Source organism: Aaosphaeria arxii, assembly GCF_010015735.1.
Source record: "Aaosphaeria arxii CBS 175.79 unplaced genomic scaffold BU24scaffold_4, whole genome shotgun sequence".
Lineage (NCBI taxonomy): Eukaryota > Fungi > Ascomycota > Dothideomycetes > Pleosporales > Aaosphaeria > Aaosphaeria arxii.
The window spans coordinates 1,649,211-1,664,219 of NW_022983477.1; the positions used below are offsets into that span (position 1 = coordinate 1,649,211).

General features: G+C 51.2%; 6 protein-coding genes across 6 annotated transcripts; 3 read left to right on the plus strand and 3 right to left on the minus strand.

Moving 5' to 3' along the window:
• Positions 1-41: 41 nt before the first annotated feature.
• BU24DRAFT_433153 (vanillyl alcohol oxidase) lies at positions 42-2,001 on the plus strand (the record flags this gene model as incomplete). The annotated part of the gene is made up of 4 exons (XM_033529955.1): positions 42-406; positions 484-1,482; positions 1,543-1,739; positions 1,841-2,001. 4 exons carry the CDS (start codon positions 42-44, stop codon positions 1,999-2,001), a joined length of 1,722 nt encoding a protein of 573 aa, XP_033384141.1.
• A 559-nt stretch (positions 2,002-2,560) lies between these two features.
• On the minus strand, positions 2,561-5,761 carry BU24DRAFT_450453 (uncharacterized protein; the record flags this gene model as incomplete). Its single annotated transcript, XM_033531028.1, has 1 exon — positions 2,561-5,761. The coding sequence occupies one exon, from the start codon at positions 5,759-5,761 to the stop codon at positions 2,705-2,707; it is 3,057 nt and encodes a 1,018-aa protein (XP_033384142.1). The 3' UTR covers positions 2,561-2,704.
• A 447-nt stretch (positions 5,762-6,208) lies between these two features.
• Positions 6,209-7,408, plus strand: BU24DRAFT_408988 (uncharacterized protein; the record flags this gene model as incomplete). Its single annotated transcript, XM_033525892.1, has 2 exons — positions 6,209-6,283; positions 6,323-7,408. 2 exons carry the CDS (start codon positions 6,209-6,211, stop codon positions 7,406-7,408), a joined length of 1,161 nt encoding a protein of 386 aa, XP_033384143.1.
• A 795-nt stretch (positions 7,409-8,203) lies between these two features.
• BU24DRAFT_492002 (NAD(P)-binding protein) lies at positions 8,204-9,295 on the plus strand (the record flags this gene model as incomplete). Its single annotated transcript, XM_033533866.1, has 3 exons — positions 8,204-8,293; positions 8,348-8,959; positions 9,016-9,295. 3 exons carry the CDS (start codon positions 8,204-8,206, stop codon positions 9,286-9,288), a joined length of 975 nt encoding a protein of 324 aa, XP_033384144.1. The 3' UTR covers positions 9,289-9,295.
• A 250-nt stretch (positions 9,296-9,545) lies between these two features.
• BU24DRAFT_492003 (uncharacterized protein) lies at positions 9,546-11,269 on the minus strand (the record flags this gene model as incomplete). Its single annotated transcript, XM_033533867.1, has 3 exons — positions 11,120-11,269; positions 10,753-11,061; positions 9,546-10,704 (listed from the first exon to the last, which is right to left on the minus strand). The coding sequence occupies exons 1-3, from the start codon at positions 11,248-11,250 to the stop codon at positions 9,546-9,548; spliced, it is 1,599 nt and encodes a 532-aa protein (XP_033384145.1). The 5' UTR covers positions 11,251-11,269.
• Positions 11,270-12,465: 1,196 nt separating this feature from the next.
• Positions 12,466-13,697, minus strand: BU24DRAFT_408991 (uncharacterized protein; the record flags this gene model as incomplete). Its single annotated transcript, XM_033525893.1, has 2 exons — positions 12,466-13,460; positions 13,514-13,697. 2 exons carry the CDS (start codon positions 13,695-13,697, stop codon positions 12,466-12,468), a joined length of 1,179 nt encoding a protein of 392 aa, XP_033384146.1.
• Between the last annotated feature and the right edge of the window lie 1,312 nt (positions 13,698-15,009).

A 15,009-nucleotide genomic window follows, 5' to 3' on the forward strand; every position in this document is an offset into this window, starting at 1 on the left:
CATTGCCCGTCCACCCACGCATAACCACCATCACCACCAACATGCCTCCACCAATCAACCACACCCCAGCGTACACCAACCCAGAGTACCAAACAACCCACCTCACTCTCTTCAAACAATCCATCACCACCCCCCTCAAATCCGTCCTCCCGCCAGGGGTGACCCGCTATGCATTCGAGGCCGCGATCCTGCAGTACATGGTGGTCGTGGGCCACGAGCAAGTCCTCCAGGGCGACGCGCTGGCCGAGTACATCGACCCGTACGAGCTGCGGGAGGCGGAGGGGAAGAGGAAGATGCCGAGTGCGGCGGTGAGGCCGAAGAGCGTCGAGGAGTTGAGGGAGATTCTGAGGATCTCGAATGAGTTTGACGTGCCGGTTTGGACGTTTAGTCGGGGGAAGAATCTGGGGTATGTTGTCATGCCCCCTTTTGTCCTTTCATAAGAGAGGGAATGAGGAATTGAATTTGCTAATGATAGTTCAATAGATATGGAGGGCCTGCTCCTAGGGCGAACGGTTCCGTGGCACTTGATCTCCACCGCATGAACAAGATAATAGAAGTCAGCGCAGACTACGCATACGCCGTCGTGGAGCCCGGCGTGACATTCACCGAGCTCTACGAATACTGCACTGAACACAAACTCACCGTCTGGCCCTCCGTCCCCTCTCTCGGCTGGGGCTCCGTCGTCGGCAACACCGTCGACCGCGGGACAGGCTTCACGCCCACGGCGACGCACCACCAGCACATCTGCGGCGTGGAAGTCATGCTCGCAGACGGTGACCTCGTCCGCACGGGACAATTCGCGGTTTCCGGATCCCCGTCCTCGCACCTCTCGAAGTTCACGTTCGGCCCCAGTATAGAGGGCTTGTTCCTCCAGTCCAATCTCGGGATCGTGACGAAGCTCGGCATATGGCTCACCCCCGCGCCCCAGGCATTCATGTCCTGCTCGTTCGACATGCCAGATCTCGAGGATGTGGAGACCATCGTCGACGTGTTTGGGCCGCTGCGACGAGACGGCCTACTTCCAAACACCGTCTACGTCTCCAACCTCGTCGAATGGCTCGGCATGATGGGCAAGCGCGAAGACCTCTGGCCGCACGACGGCCCCATCCCAGAGTCCCGCCTCAGGGAGTTCCAGAAAGAACTCGACATCGGGTACTGGAACGCGAAGTTCGGGCTCTACGGCGCGCGGGACGTCGTGCAAGCGCACTTCGACGAGCTCAAGAAGATCGTGGGGCTCAAAGCACCGAAAGGACGACTCACGGGCAACATGTTCGCCGCGGAAGACGGCCACACGCTCGACCCGGCGTCGCTCCCCGAACCCCACGGCGGCTTCTTCGTCGGCGTGCCCTCGCTTTGGAGCCTGCCGATGGTGAAGTTCAGACTCCCCAAGGACGGCGGGGGGATCGGCGCGCATTACGATTACAGTCCTATCGTCCCGAGTAGCGGGAAGACGGTGTTGGAGTGGGTGAAGACGGCGAAGAAGTGAGTTCCCCTTTCCCTCCCCAACAATTTCTGGGAGACATAGCTAACGAAGGGTAATAGGATATGCGAAGCCGAGTCCTTCGACCTGTTCTGCGACTTCTTCATGCACGAACGCCACGTCATCTTCGTCAACATGATGACGTTCGACAAGACGAACCCGTCGCACATCCGCGCCGTCGAGACCATCTTCCAGAACCTCTTCGCCGAGGGGAAGAAGAGGGGTTTCAGCAAGTATAGGAGCCATGTTAATGCTATGGGTGAGTCTGACCCCCTAGATCCAGTTTGATAGGATTGAGTCGTGTTGGGTCCGGTTGGCTACGGTTGGCTACGGTTGGCTAATGTGTTTGTATGTGTGCAGATCAAGTCGCATCGCTGTACGATTTCAACGACCACGCATACCGGCGGTTCGTAGAGAGGATCAAGGACGCACTGGATCCGAAGGGGATTCTCTCGCCGGGAAAGCAGGGGATCTGGCCGAGGAGGTTCAGGGAGAACGAGGCGCTGAAGGCGCATCTGTAGTGTGGAATGGATGAGTGTACATCACACATCTGTAGTGTTGAAAATTCTGTAATGTCATTGCAACATAGGCCACCTTCTTTCTTATATCTCTGATCACAAACATTCACGTCACACAGCACAAAACAAAGCTTATAAGACATACTAAATTTATCCATCTCCCTGTTCCTTGTTGTCCATTCCGTTCCAAAATAGCTATTGTACATGAAAGTGTTTTCACCGTTTACGCCGTGTCTACCGCACGCAGAGCGACGGTTGACTGCTGTGGATTCACAGATGCTATCCTGCAATCTGTGCGTGTAGTCCGTCGGTCATATTGGGGGGGGGGAATGAAGGGGTGATGTTGGTGCGTGAAGGCGTGTGTATCCCCTCCCTTGGTTGGGAAAAAAAAGGCCTCCGTGAAAAAGTACCTCGCCAGTGAGAAAAATTTCGTTCGACGACAGCTCGGGGGTGAATATGTCGTCTGAGGGAATCGGTGAATGTACCCGCCGTCTAGTAACCGTGAATGAAGAAGGAAAAAGGGTGTGCTTTTGAGTTCGGGGTATCGATGTTTGTCGTATAGAAAGGAAAAAGGTAAAAGAAAAGGGAAAGGGAAAGGGGTATCATTCCATCATACCATCGTACCATCATACCATGGGAGAAACGGATGTCATACTCATGTCGTTCACTGTCCTTGACATCGTCTGAGGTGGGTGTGTGTGTCGTTCTACTTGTTGTCTCCACCGTTCTTGACCTTCTTATCAGCTTTATTAGCCCTCTTGCCCCATTTCTGCCTCTTTGCGGTGCCTGTCTTCTTTGCTTCTCCTGCACCACCATTTCCACCACCAGCAGCATCACCGCTGTCTTTCGCCGTCCCAGTCACCGCGGTAGTCGTAGCAGTCGCAGCAGTCGCAGTCACATTCGCCGTAGTCTCAGCAGTCGCGGTAGTCGTGGCAGTAGTCGCAGCACCGACCAACAATCCCGTCGGCGTACTCAACGGCGTAACAAACGCATCCTCAACCCCTCCACCACTACTATCAGCCGGCGACACGACCTGCTCCTTCATCTCTTGCATCTCCTGCTGTTGCTCAACGCTCACCCTGCGCGACTCGCGCACAGCTTTCGACCTGAACTTCTTCTTCAGCGTGTCGAAGGACATTACGTTCAATTTAGGCGCGGGTGCGGTAGGAGGGGGAGGGGCCGGGGGGTTGTTGAGCAGCAGGATGCCGAGGCCCGCCTGGGCGGTTGCGACAGGGTCGGACGTAGCGTCCCTCTGAGGGCTGGAGGATGATTTGCTGGGCACTTTGATGGTGAGGCTGGGTAGCTTGCCGAAGGAGAGTCTGGCGGTTCCACGATGGTCTGCTGTTGATGGGGTGGTGGTGGCAGTGGTGGGGAACTGAGAGGATGGTGCTGGCGGTGGTGGTGGTGTGAAGTATGGGGGTTGTTTGATTCCTTCTTTGCCTTTGCCTTTGCCTTTGCCGTTGCCGTTGGATTCGTACGACGAGGGCAGTGGGGCGGCACACTCGCTTTTGGCTTTGTCGCTGGAGTTGGAGTTGGAGCAGAAGTCGTAGGAGTCGGCGTCGGGGGAGTGGGAGCTCGGGGGGTCTGGGGTGTGAGGGTTTTTGGAGGTTGAGCGGCGTTTGGAGACGCAGATGACGAGGTCGTCGGAGCCGGTGTCGCTGCTGTCGGTGAGGAACTCTGAGGTTAGGTGTACGGCTGGGCCGGGGATCGCGTCGGCGATGTCGAGGGTTTCGGCGGTTTTGATGTCGATGGTCTCTGGAGGTTGAGGTTTAGTCTTCTCAGCTTGCTTGGTGTTGGCTTGTTTGGCTTGAGCTTGGTTGGGAACAGGTCCATCGGTCTTCTGGATAGTGGGTTTTCCAGCGTTATCAAGGTGAAGCACATCCGCAGTGTTGACTCCAAAGGCCGCAGGATGGTGAACAGCAATCCTCGTAGCCCGATACTTCCTCACGGCCGCAGACTGCTGAGGCAAGTGAAACACCCCCGCAAGACCATCCTGAATCCGATCCATCATAGCCGTAGTCAACCCAAGCAACTCCTTATAATCCCCATCCCTCGCCTCGCCCATCGCGGTCCGCAGACGCTCAACCTGCTGATACCACTCATGGCCCTGCCGCCTCAGCTGGTGCGAGTGCTGGAACAACGCGAGCGCTTCCTGCTGCAACTTCACTCGCTCGTCTCGGTCCGCGACGGTGATGCTCTTCTCGAACGCCTCGAGCCCTCTGTCGTACTCGCTCGTGAACCGCTCGTGGCACTTGGCCTCTTCGACCTGGCATTTGTTGAACGAAGCGACGGTGTCGCGGAGGGGTTTCTTGTACTTCGCGTGCGTGACCTCGAGTTCTGCGCCGAAGTGCGCGAGCGCGTGGTTGACGAAGTGGTTGATGGCTTCTGGGCTGGGCTTGCTTGGGATGTGGTTGCCCTGGGGCGAGTTGAAGGGGTTGGTGGATGTTTGCTGGGTGCCGTGAGGGTTGGGTTGAGACCCGCTGCGGTGCTCCGGAGATGGGTTCATGGCGTGAGGTGCGGGTACTGGGCCGTTGTATGGCACGAAGGTCTGCATTGGAGGTTGGGCCATGGGAACTGGGACTGCGACCGCGCCGGAAGTCTGAGGCACAGGACCGGAAGCAGCGGTGTAGTTCATGGGTGCGCTCATGGGTCGGGTCATGGTTGGTACGTGGGTGTTTGCAACGGTGTACGTCGGCACTTGGGTCTGTTGACGCTGCTGTGCTTGGTGCTGCGGCTGGACTTGGACCTGGACCTGCTGCGGGAATTGCAACTGGTGCTGGAACGCGTGGTGCTGGGGAGATTGGCGCTGCTGAACCTGGTTGTGAGGAGGGGATTGGCATGGCTGTTGCTGGACCTGGTACTGAGAAGGGGCCCGATATGGTTGCTGCGGGACTTGAGGTTGTGGCAGCTGGGCCTGAGTCTGCTGGAAAGCCTGATACTGATACTGGGCCTGGGGATAAACAGGGTAATAGACCACGCCGCTCGGGAAGTTTTGCGATGTCTGTCTCATACCGTGTCCATAGGGCGCACTGTACGGGTTGGAAGCGTTACGATCGCGAGTTGGACGCCTTTCATAGTTGCCACGGCTATTTCCGATGTTTCCGTTGTTAAAGTAAGCATTGTTTTGATAGCCGTTATTCTGGAAGCTATTGTTGTTGTGAAACTGGCCACTGTTCTGATGCGGCATTGTGGAGTTTCGCCTGTTGAAGCCACGTCCACGGCCTCCTTTACCGCCACGGTAACTTCCGTTGTTCTGGGTATTGGTCTTGTCTGGATTATCTCTCGGACCACTCAATTTTCGGTGGTTCACGGGACTACCCTTGCTATAGCTGTTGTTAGGGTGATTGCCTGCAGTGCGGTTGTCCTTGGGCCCACTCATGTTGCGATCGTTCATATGCTGGTTGTTGATAGGCATACTGATGGATCGATTCGCTGCATGGCTAGAAAAGTGATGGTTATTAGTATAACCGCTCATGTTCTGGGAACTCATCTCGCCATTTGCATTGCGGTTCTCCATCTGGCCGTTCACTTGGCCGTTCATAGTGACGTCCATTGGGTTGATCATGGGACCATTGATCTGGCTGGGCATGTTTCCGTTCTCCATAGTGCCACTAGGTACCTGGTAGGTGTAGTAGACGTGGCCGGGAGGAGAGTTAGTGAAGGTGGTCGGAAGGTATGGGGGAAGCTGATTGGGAGCACCTGGGTACTCGGGTTGAGTGTGTGGAAGAGTGGGTGGGTGAGCTCGCTTCTTTCTATGACCCATCTTCTATTGTTTGTACCTGCAAGCACGGTTAGCGCTTTGTTTCTTGCAGGGCAAAAGCTGAAGACGGAGGAAGTTTGTTGGTAGGAGGAGAGGGAAGAGAGTGAAGGTAGTGTGCGGTGATAAAGGTAAAGGTGTAGACTAGCGAGGCAGAATCACGTGCTACGCTGGCGGCCGCTGGCCTTCACTTGTGCAGATGCGTAAGTGATTTTGTTTATGTTTGCCTATACGTAGACTGCCCCAGTGCTGGTTGCTAGCATGCTCAACTGCATGTGTGGTTGTTTGACACACACATTTGACCCGACATCGCCTTAACAACAACAGAACCCACAACTATCTTTGACGAGTGAGTTCTCACATAATATCAATGACGAATCAAGAGCACGACTGAGAATGTATTAAGCTAACATTCGCTGTTGTTGTAGCACATTCATCAAAGCCTGCGTCAACATGCGCTCTAGCGATCTGTATCTAGAGGATATGTCAGCCTTGGAAGATATGAAAGAGCTACATGCGGCATCCGAGGTGAGTCACTTATATTCCATGATGCGAAATCGCCAGAAGTGTCATCTAAGCCAGTGCCAGGGCCGCGAGCCATCGCCAGATGTGCTTCCACTCGAACGTAAACCTCCTTCGATAACTTCGTCCCAGCATTCCCGAAACACTTCGCGAAGTTCGACACGCATCAATCGTGAGAGAATTGAGGTATATAGAGACGATATAGGTGCTTCTGTCGGCGGTTCCAATACACTAGCTGGTTTCGCTGCGAAGTCAAACAACGTTGATAATGAAGATAGACGACGTCGGGAACTCCCTTCAATCGCTGACAAACATCTAAAGAAGGAGGGTCAGCCAACCAAGACTGAAGGGCCTCATATACCGGAAGTTCTAGATGCGAAGATGTCTCAACCGGGCAATGCATTAAGGGATATTACAGAACAGTATAACGAGTACACACAAGACAAGAGGTCTCTTGCCACAGTATCCAGGATATGCATAGAGCTGCGTAGAATCGCCGCAGAGAGGCAAAGCCTATCTCGTGCGCTTGATGCACTTGACATCCAAGAACAAGATCTGCTGAACGCCCTCTTCAAAGCCTCTGGCTCTGATATCCCGGGTGGGCCACTGGCCAAGTCCGATATCGATCAAAGAGAAGGCACTCGATGCGAAAACTCTTCTTCCCTTAGTCGAGGAACTGGAAAGCTTCAGACGGTGCCAACAGAGGCTCGATTCTCACATTCACAGAGCCTGCAAGGTTCGTTGCACGGCCGTTCACCACTATATTCATCTCCTACGGGAGCAGATAAACATTTTATATCGTCCCGCACAAACCGACCGGGAAACCTTGATCTGGAGATTGGTAACGATCTATCACATCGAACTTTGCGACAGACCCCGAGCAGACTACCCACTCCCGTTCGCACACGTGCAAAAGTCTGCAGCCCGGCAACAGTGACACCTACAAGAACCCTGGAAGGGTCAAAATTGCCCGTGTTTTCAGGCATTAGGAAGACAAAAGAAAGTTCCAAAGGTTTGGAGACAGTTCGATCTTCGCGGTACAAAGGCTCCTGCGAACAGAAGACTACACCATCCAATCGGAATATTGGGAAGGTGTCCGCAACCGTAGCTCGGAAGAAATGGGAGTTTTGAGTGTAAAATAGAAGGTTTGGCGCAATTGGAATAGACTTTCTCCATCATGGCGTGAAAGAGGTTTCTTATCCATAGGTCAATAGCGAGGTCGTGTACCTTTGTGATAGAGGAAGGATAGATGGGAGTTCATGACGCTTACGATGTAATATTCGCCGTAACCATGATAAAAGAATAGCAGCCAAACATAATACAATATTTTTCTCTGCTGTGAGGGGCGAAGACTTCTTGTTGATGTGTAATGGGCAATGCAATATTGATAATAACATTGTGCGTAGGTCGTATATGGTGTAATTTCGTTCCAAAATGCCTAAACACATACTCTCCAGAATGCTAGTAGGCGTCTGGCAAACAAGTCCAAAGTCATCATCGAAGTCTGTATCATCTCCATCAAGTACGACTTCGTAAAAATGCACAGCTGTACTAAAAGCTCTTACAAACCAAATATGCACAAAGTTATTAGCCATGTGCAACTTTATGTCCCCGGGTGGAATGCATCCGGCTGGTGGACGACGTTGTAACCTTCCATTCTACGCATAGACCCAATGATCAGGTCTGGTCCGAGAATTTTGATCCGAAGTAATACAACATCTGTGCCTGTGATTCAGTCGCCTATGTTGGTTCTAGTGCTGAAGCTGGTTGATGATTAAGAGTAAAGTGCAATTGCACTTTCGCTAGTTACCGATTATGTCACTACGAAACCCAACGACATGTATATAATTGCGTATCGGACAAGCAAAAGGCAAATTAAATTGTCAAGAAAATTACACTGACACTAAGAAGATTCAGTCAATAAAAATGTCAAACATCGAAAAGGTCCTTTTGCTCGGAGCCACTGGCGAAACCGGGAAAGATATTCTTGCGGGTCTTGAAGAAGATGGTGGCTTTGTAAGATTCCGATGTTTTCGCGATCAAAGACCTTCCGAACTAATCTTGAGTTAGGATATTTCCTTGCTAGTACAGCCTTCATCGGCAAACACACCAGCCGTGGAGAATTTTAGAAGCCGTGGCTTGAAGATTGTCGTTGCAGACATAAATGGCCCAGTCGATGATCTCGCCACACATGTCAAGGGCTATACCACCATCATTAGCGCCATAGGAGCTACGCAGCAGCTCGCTCAGCTCAACTTAGCGGATGCCATCGCAGCGGCTGGCACCTGCAAGCGATTCGTTGCTGGATGGATAACTGTCTCGCCTCCTGGAGAAGTCATGTTCCTGCGCGATGAGAAAGAGAAGGTCTATCAACGTCTGTGGTACCACCGTATTCCCTATACGATTGTCGATGTTGGATTTTGGCATCAGATTTGCTTTCCGCCAGTCCCAAGCGGGAAGCTCGACTACGCATTGGTTATGCCTACCACAGAGGTGTATGGTGGTGGTGACGTTAAAAACCTTCTGACCGATAAGAGAGACATTGGACGATTCGTAGCAAGGATTGTGAAAGATGAAAGGACCTTGAACCAGAAGGTCTCTTGTTGGGGCGAGGAGCTCAGTCAGAATGAGATCATTGAGCTCGTCGAGAGAAAGACGGGTGAAAAGGTCGATGTTACTCCGGTAAGCTTGACACCGTTCAGCTGAAGTTTCAGCCATCTAACCTACATTTTGTGAAGATCTCAAAAGAAGACCTGATTGCCCGTCGCCAGAAGGCCAGGGAAGCTTTCCGAGCAGACCCTACTTCGTGGAACAATGCAGTTGGGGTCTATCGCGACGACTACAATTTGTCAAAGTACATCAGAGGTGACAGCTCGAGAGAGAGTGCGAGGTATTTGGGCTACCTTGATGCTCAAGAGCTCTACCCTGATTTTAATCCTATCAAGTTGGAGGATGTTTTGGACGAGATACTGGACGGCAAAGCAGTGCCTGTTTATCAGGGAAGGTTCTAGTTGAAAGAGGTGCTGAATGTGTATCACTTGCGAAGCAAGACTTTAGCAGAATGGCTTCTTGACAATAGTAAAGTGCCGCATTTATGCGTATGTACCGAAAAACGACATTCATAGATTGTAATGAAATATATCAGGCCGAAAATATCTACTTTCAGAAGCTACTTGGCTGCTCCATAGTACACCGAAGTGTCCAATATGTACCATTTCATTCGGAGTGCGCCGGCACCCAGGGTATCCAATTTTCAATGCAAAACTCATCAATCGTCAGGAATAGGCAACTCCCCTTGCGTCCACTGTCCTCCCTTTATGTCACGGGTAAAAACGCTAATATCATCACCACGCGTTTGATAGAAAACGTAGAGGCTGGTACCGCCACTGAAGTCAGCAACGGCAGTGACACTCATATGCGTGCCATTAAGACCAGGAATAGGACCTCTCGCGCCACCAACGGTGAACAGCCCCTTATCGACGAGCTTCGTCTTCTCAGACTTGAAATCAATATCGTGGCCCATGATATCCCCATCATCCATCTGAGTGTAGAAGTATTCTGTGAAACCAAGCGACGTGCTTGGATATACATTGTTGATAGCGTAACCAGTAGCGTTCACCCATGTGTTGATCGGGTGCTCGTCGGTAGACACTCCGGTTGAGTTGGTGTCTTTCCACCATATCTCGGCTGTGTTTTCGTTGTTGACCATCATGGCGTACGTCGTAGTTCCAGGTCCCCAAGAGTAGCAACCTACACCGGCGTGGGCGTTCATATTTTCGAATACGTGCTGCTCAGCCCATTGCTCTTGCCCTTCATACCAGCCGTACATGTGGAATGTTTTGTCATCAGTAGGATACCACAGGTGCATACCTTGGGTATCGGAATTGAAAGGTATTGTGTTGTTATTCCCATCTCGAGTTGGGAACTTGCTACTGTCCGAGTCACCATAGTACGAACCATACCAACAAGCTTGGAGGCCGACATTGGGTGCGGAGTAGGCTGTTAGGTTGAGTTCGTTGAGAGGTCCGTCTTGCCAGATGTTGGTGTTGTTGGTGTTTGTTTTCTGGCGAACCCGACCTTTGTCATCAAGATAGAATATATGCCACTGAGCAGTCCCATTGACAGCGTAAGATACGGTTGAGATTGGAGTGGAGTTTTTCGCATCCGTCACGATGGTTTCAGTTTTGGTGCCACCCACCCATTCGCCCTCTGCCGTGAGTTGTATTAATCGGATGTCGCCCGTCCAGTGCTGGAAGTATACCGTCATGATCTTGCGCTCTTGGTGGTTCCAGAACTCAGTTGCTAGGGCAATGCCAGTACCATTGAAGGTACCATTAGTTGTATAATAATCTGAACTCAATGCTCCGCCGATGCAAAGCTTGGGATTATCGGCGCAGTACGGTTCGACAAAGGCAGGCGGTTTGTTTCTAAGTATAGTTAGCATGATACGTCCATATAGATGATGAGGTACTCACGATGCATGCTTCTTCTTCAAACCTACACCAAGACCCACCCCTAGGCCGATCGCCAGCAATACGACCCAAATCAATATAATCAGGGCCATAAAGTATCTGCGCGGCATGCCACATGTCTTCGGCTTCTCTGGAGGTACTTCGCTTTCGCGACGAGACTCTGACCTATTGTCCTTGTCGTGGTGGAAGGATTGGAAGCCGGACACAACTGTCTCGTCTACTGAAAATGGGGAATTTGGCCTTTGAGAAGACGAAAGCCAGTCCTCGACTACCTCAGGTGCATCGTGAAGTACCTCTTTCGATGATGCCGGTCTAAGTTTGCACAAGTTAACTCTTAATCTGGGCCCTAATTCTAGCATGGCGAACCTACTCCTGGCTGTGCATGAACAGCTTTTCTGGTGCATTATTACTTGGTGAAACTACTGGCGGAGTTCGCGGCGGTGTCTCCTCTGCTGGAGCATCAATTTTGTAGGTGGTGTCCACCCTCTCGTTGGAAGCCATTTTGAGGCGCGTTTGCTTCCATCAAGTGTGAAAATTGAGGCTACTCTCCGGCCACCAGGCCTTGCCCGTGCAGCACCTATATAACCCTTGCGAGGGTATGACAGTTGAGGGCTCCCCTCCTTGACAGCAACCACACTCTCGGGTCAGCGATATGTTGCCATTGGAAGACAGTCACGAAAAGACCAGCGTCCTCGGCGGTGTAGGGCATTGCTGCGCGAATTCAATTTGCTGGTCGGTCCCTCCACTTGGTTAATCTACACCATAGGGCAGAGGGACTGATTTGCCGATCAAAACCCCCATTCATGCTGCATTGGTGCAGCAACGCCCGAAGACGGTAATCGTCTGCGCGTAAGCATATCAGTTTGAAGAGGTCGTTGACTTGATTGGTCTTATCTGCATCGGTATCTGACCGGATAAAGCAAGCATGCTGAGAAATCTTTGTGGAAATCCACAAATCCGGCGTCGATGCTGCACACCTTGAGTATTGACACGAACAGAAGGCTACAAATAAGGCGGTAGCCTCATCAACTTAGCATTGTCTTAGATGCACTGGCGGGAGGATGAATGACATGCCTACCCGAAGGACCGCATCTTTCACCTGAGAAAGCCGTAGGTGAACAGCCGCACTGTGCTGGGAATGGTGCATGGCTACAGTTTTTCTTTCTCGTACAAATCTACATCAGATGTATCGTTGAAGTCGTTGAAGCTTCAGTCTCAAAGTGTTGTGAGAGTTCTATCTGCTGACAATAACAATTGATTTGCCGGTCTTAGTGTGTTCTGGAGGAGCAATGGCTGGTTCGAAGCGATTGTCTGTCGAGCATTACCGTAACGAGAGGCGGGGTGAGCTCTAATCGGCGACCACTCTACAGCGTGACAATGAGTGGACGAACATCCCAGGCTTACAGTCAAAACAGAATCTGGCAATACTTAACGACTGGACGTACAAATACCATAAGACTGGCTGTTCATAGTAAGAATGGCACTACCTATCTAATCTTCTGACATTCCAAGTTACAAATCACTGAAGAAAATAACTGAGATCTCGCCTTACCATGTAAATGCTGTAAAGCCCGCGAACGCCAACACAATGCACCCAAGGAAGCCTTCATTCTCCTTGATAACTAACATTCTCCTCATCGGGGCTTATGCGCTCAAACAAGTTGCTGTGGTATCTTTATATGAAAGCATTCGTAATTCATTGCATGATTGCGCCGGCTAGATCACCCTTCTCGGTGTCTGTCTCCTCTCGTATGAACTGGTGTCTTTCCCCAACATCGTGCTTGCTTTGCTCGATGCATCCCATTCGGTCGGCCTCGTGGTGGTCGAAGATTGGTCGTCAGGTTTCACTTCCACATCGGGCGTCTCATGTCGACTCGTGGGCCTATTGCGCGACCGAACCGTGACCTTTTTCCAGACTGGTCCATGATTATCCTCCGGTTGATCCCTCAATTCCATGTCATCTCCATCTGTTGTAATAAGATCTGGTTCCGGGGTGTGCCTGTTATCCCGCTCTCGAGACGAGTTTGATCGGTCAGATCGTTTTGATTTGGCGATCCGCGAATCCTCGGAGGCGAAGAAAGGCATACATAGGCCCAACATCCACTTGATCGTCCCGCCACACGCACCGATGCTCGCAAGGCTGACTTCCAGATTCGACAAACCCTGTCTGACTGAGTAGGCGCTGTCGGGGTTCTTCGTGAACCCGTTGTACAAGTAGTGGAAAACATATAATCTGTATGCTCCAATCGCTGTCACTGCCAACCCAAAAGAAAGGAACGATATCATCATAAGCTTCTTCCCTATTGGCATTTGCAGATTGTATAGAATCCAAGTGGGCATGATGACAACCATCACATCAGTTATGAGGACGATCCCAATTGTCCCGTATGCGTAGCTCGGCCCGTCAAGACAAGAACCGGGCAAACTTTTGTTCCAAAACCTCGCGACGGGCTTACACTGAAATGCGCAAACAAGGGGGGCGGCGACGGTGAAGACCGCGTTGATGGCAAATATTGCCCAGAGGCAATAATTGATGCGTTGGTTGGGTGAGCGTAGTTTGATGAGGGTGAGAACGAATGATGCTTTGATGAGTCCGAGAATGGGATTGTAGATGACCGCATTGACATAATTCCATTTCAAGATGAGAATGATATCCTTTGCTCCTGGAGGAACATCATAATAGTGATAGCCATACCAGCTGACCTTAAAGGCTGAAGTGTTGTTAGTGCTGTCGGAAAGTATTTGGTAGTGGGATGTAACGCACATCTCCAAGTAGTAAAGGCGAGGATGAATATCAGCGATTGCGCGATGATGAGAAGAACATCTTCAATTGCGAAGTGTTTCGAGGTGACTTTCTTCCAAATTCTCAGGATAACGACAAGCGTAGATACGATGGATGGCAGGAAGACGAGAACAAGTCCAGAGGGTTGAAGCGTTCGTGGCGCCATCGACTGCTTCGGCTTCGAAGCTCGCCTAGGAGGACACCAAGTTCCAGTAGATCATGTCACTGGCATGAGACGGTGGCACAACAGCAGATATTATGAGCGAGCAAAAGCTGTTGCGATAATCCGACGAACCTGGGGTCATCGGAGAAATGTTAGCAAACCCTACGTATGCACTGTGACCACGCAAAATTAAAACGATGGGCACCAGCTTGTGTGCTCGAGGGAGCCAGCAGCGGAGCCATTCTCCGGCCTGTGGAGTGTGATCTACAACTCGATTTGCTGAATCAACATTTGAACAGCGATTTGAGTTCCGTCCACACGGTACGCAGGAGTATGTGCGAGACTCTCATTGAACGCTATGTGGTCATCCTGGACGGCTCCAAGGCGGCGCGGCATCCCATCCGTTGCTCGCCTGGAGAAGTTTTGAGAGAAAAGAGTTTGAGCGCCGGTAATTGTAAGGGTCCGGATCCATTGTTTCAAAAGCAAAAACGAGGCCTGTTGCGTTCTAATCGACTTGGAGAAGGTGAACGGGCGATCACCAGTCTGTATTCAGCCTGTATTCGGTCCATCTTTGGGCTGTGATCTGTAATTACGTGCGAACCGTCTCGATGTACGCTCCGTAAATTTCTTCAAAGCCTCAAATAGTTGAACGTCAGCTAAATCTCTAAACAATGCTCGACCAAGAAAAAGACTATAGAGTAATTGTTGCAGATTTTCAAGATGGTACTCCGTACTGTACAGTCAAAATGAGCAGGAAAACGGGATTGTCAACGTCGACTTACTCGTAGTACTGACGGACGGATCCGCGGGACGGGAAATCCCACCCGCAACTTGCCCCAAGCTCTTGTACAATCAATAATAAGGCAAACGGTAACTAGAGGGGTAGTGCCCGTTTCCTGCCATGAATCACCATTGCCATGAATCACCATGGGCCGTCTCTTACAAGTAGTTAGAGCATTCATTCATGCGACCTCGGGGGTACACCGCTCTTGTCATGCCCAAGGCACAGATTTCTTCTCTGCGCAACTAAAATATTGTGTATATCGGTTATCGAATTCGTGCTCTACGCCATCAAGTACGAAGATACGCGGTAGATTCGCGCAAGACCGAAAGACTGGCTCTAAAAATGCAGATCGCAGCACGGAAATGTCTTTAGCACAGGCTCATGACTCGCCATCCTGCTTGACAATCCAAGAGCTGTGGAATAATAATGCCGAAGGGATTGCTGCTTGATAGTAATCCCGCTTCTTGTTCGAAATAGATGATGCATGGCCAAGAGAATCAAATCAATGCTGTAGCTGGCACGGAGGAGATT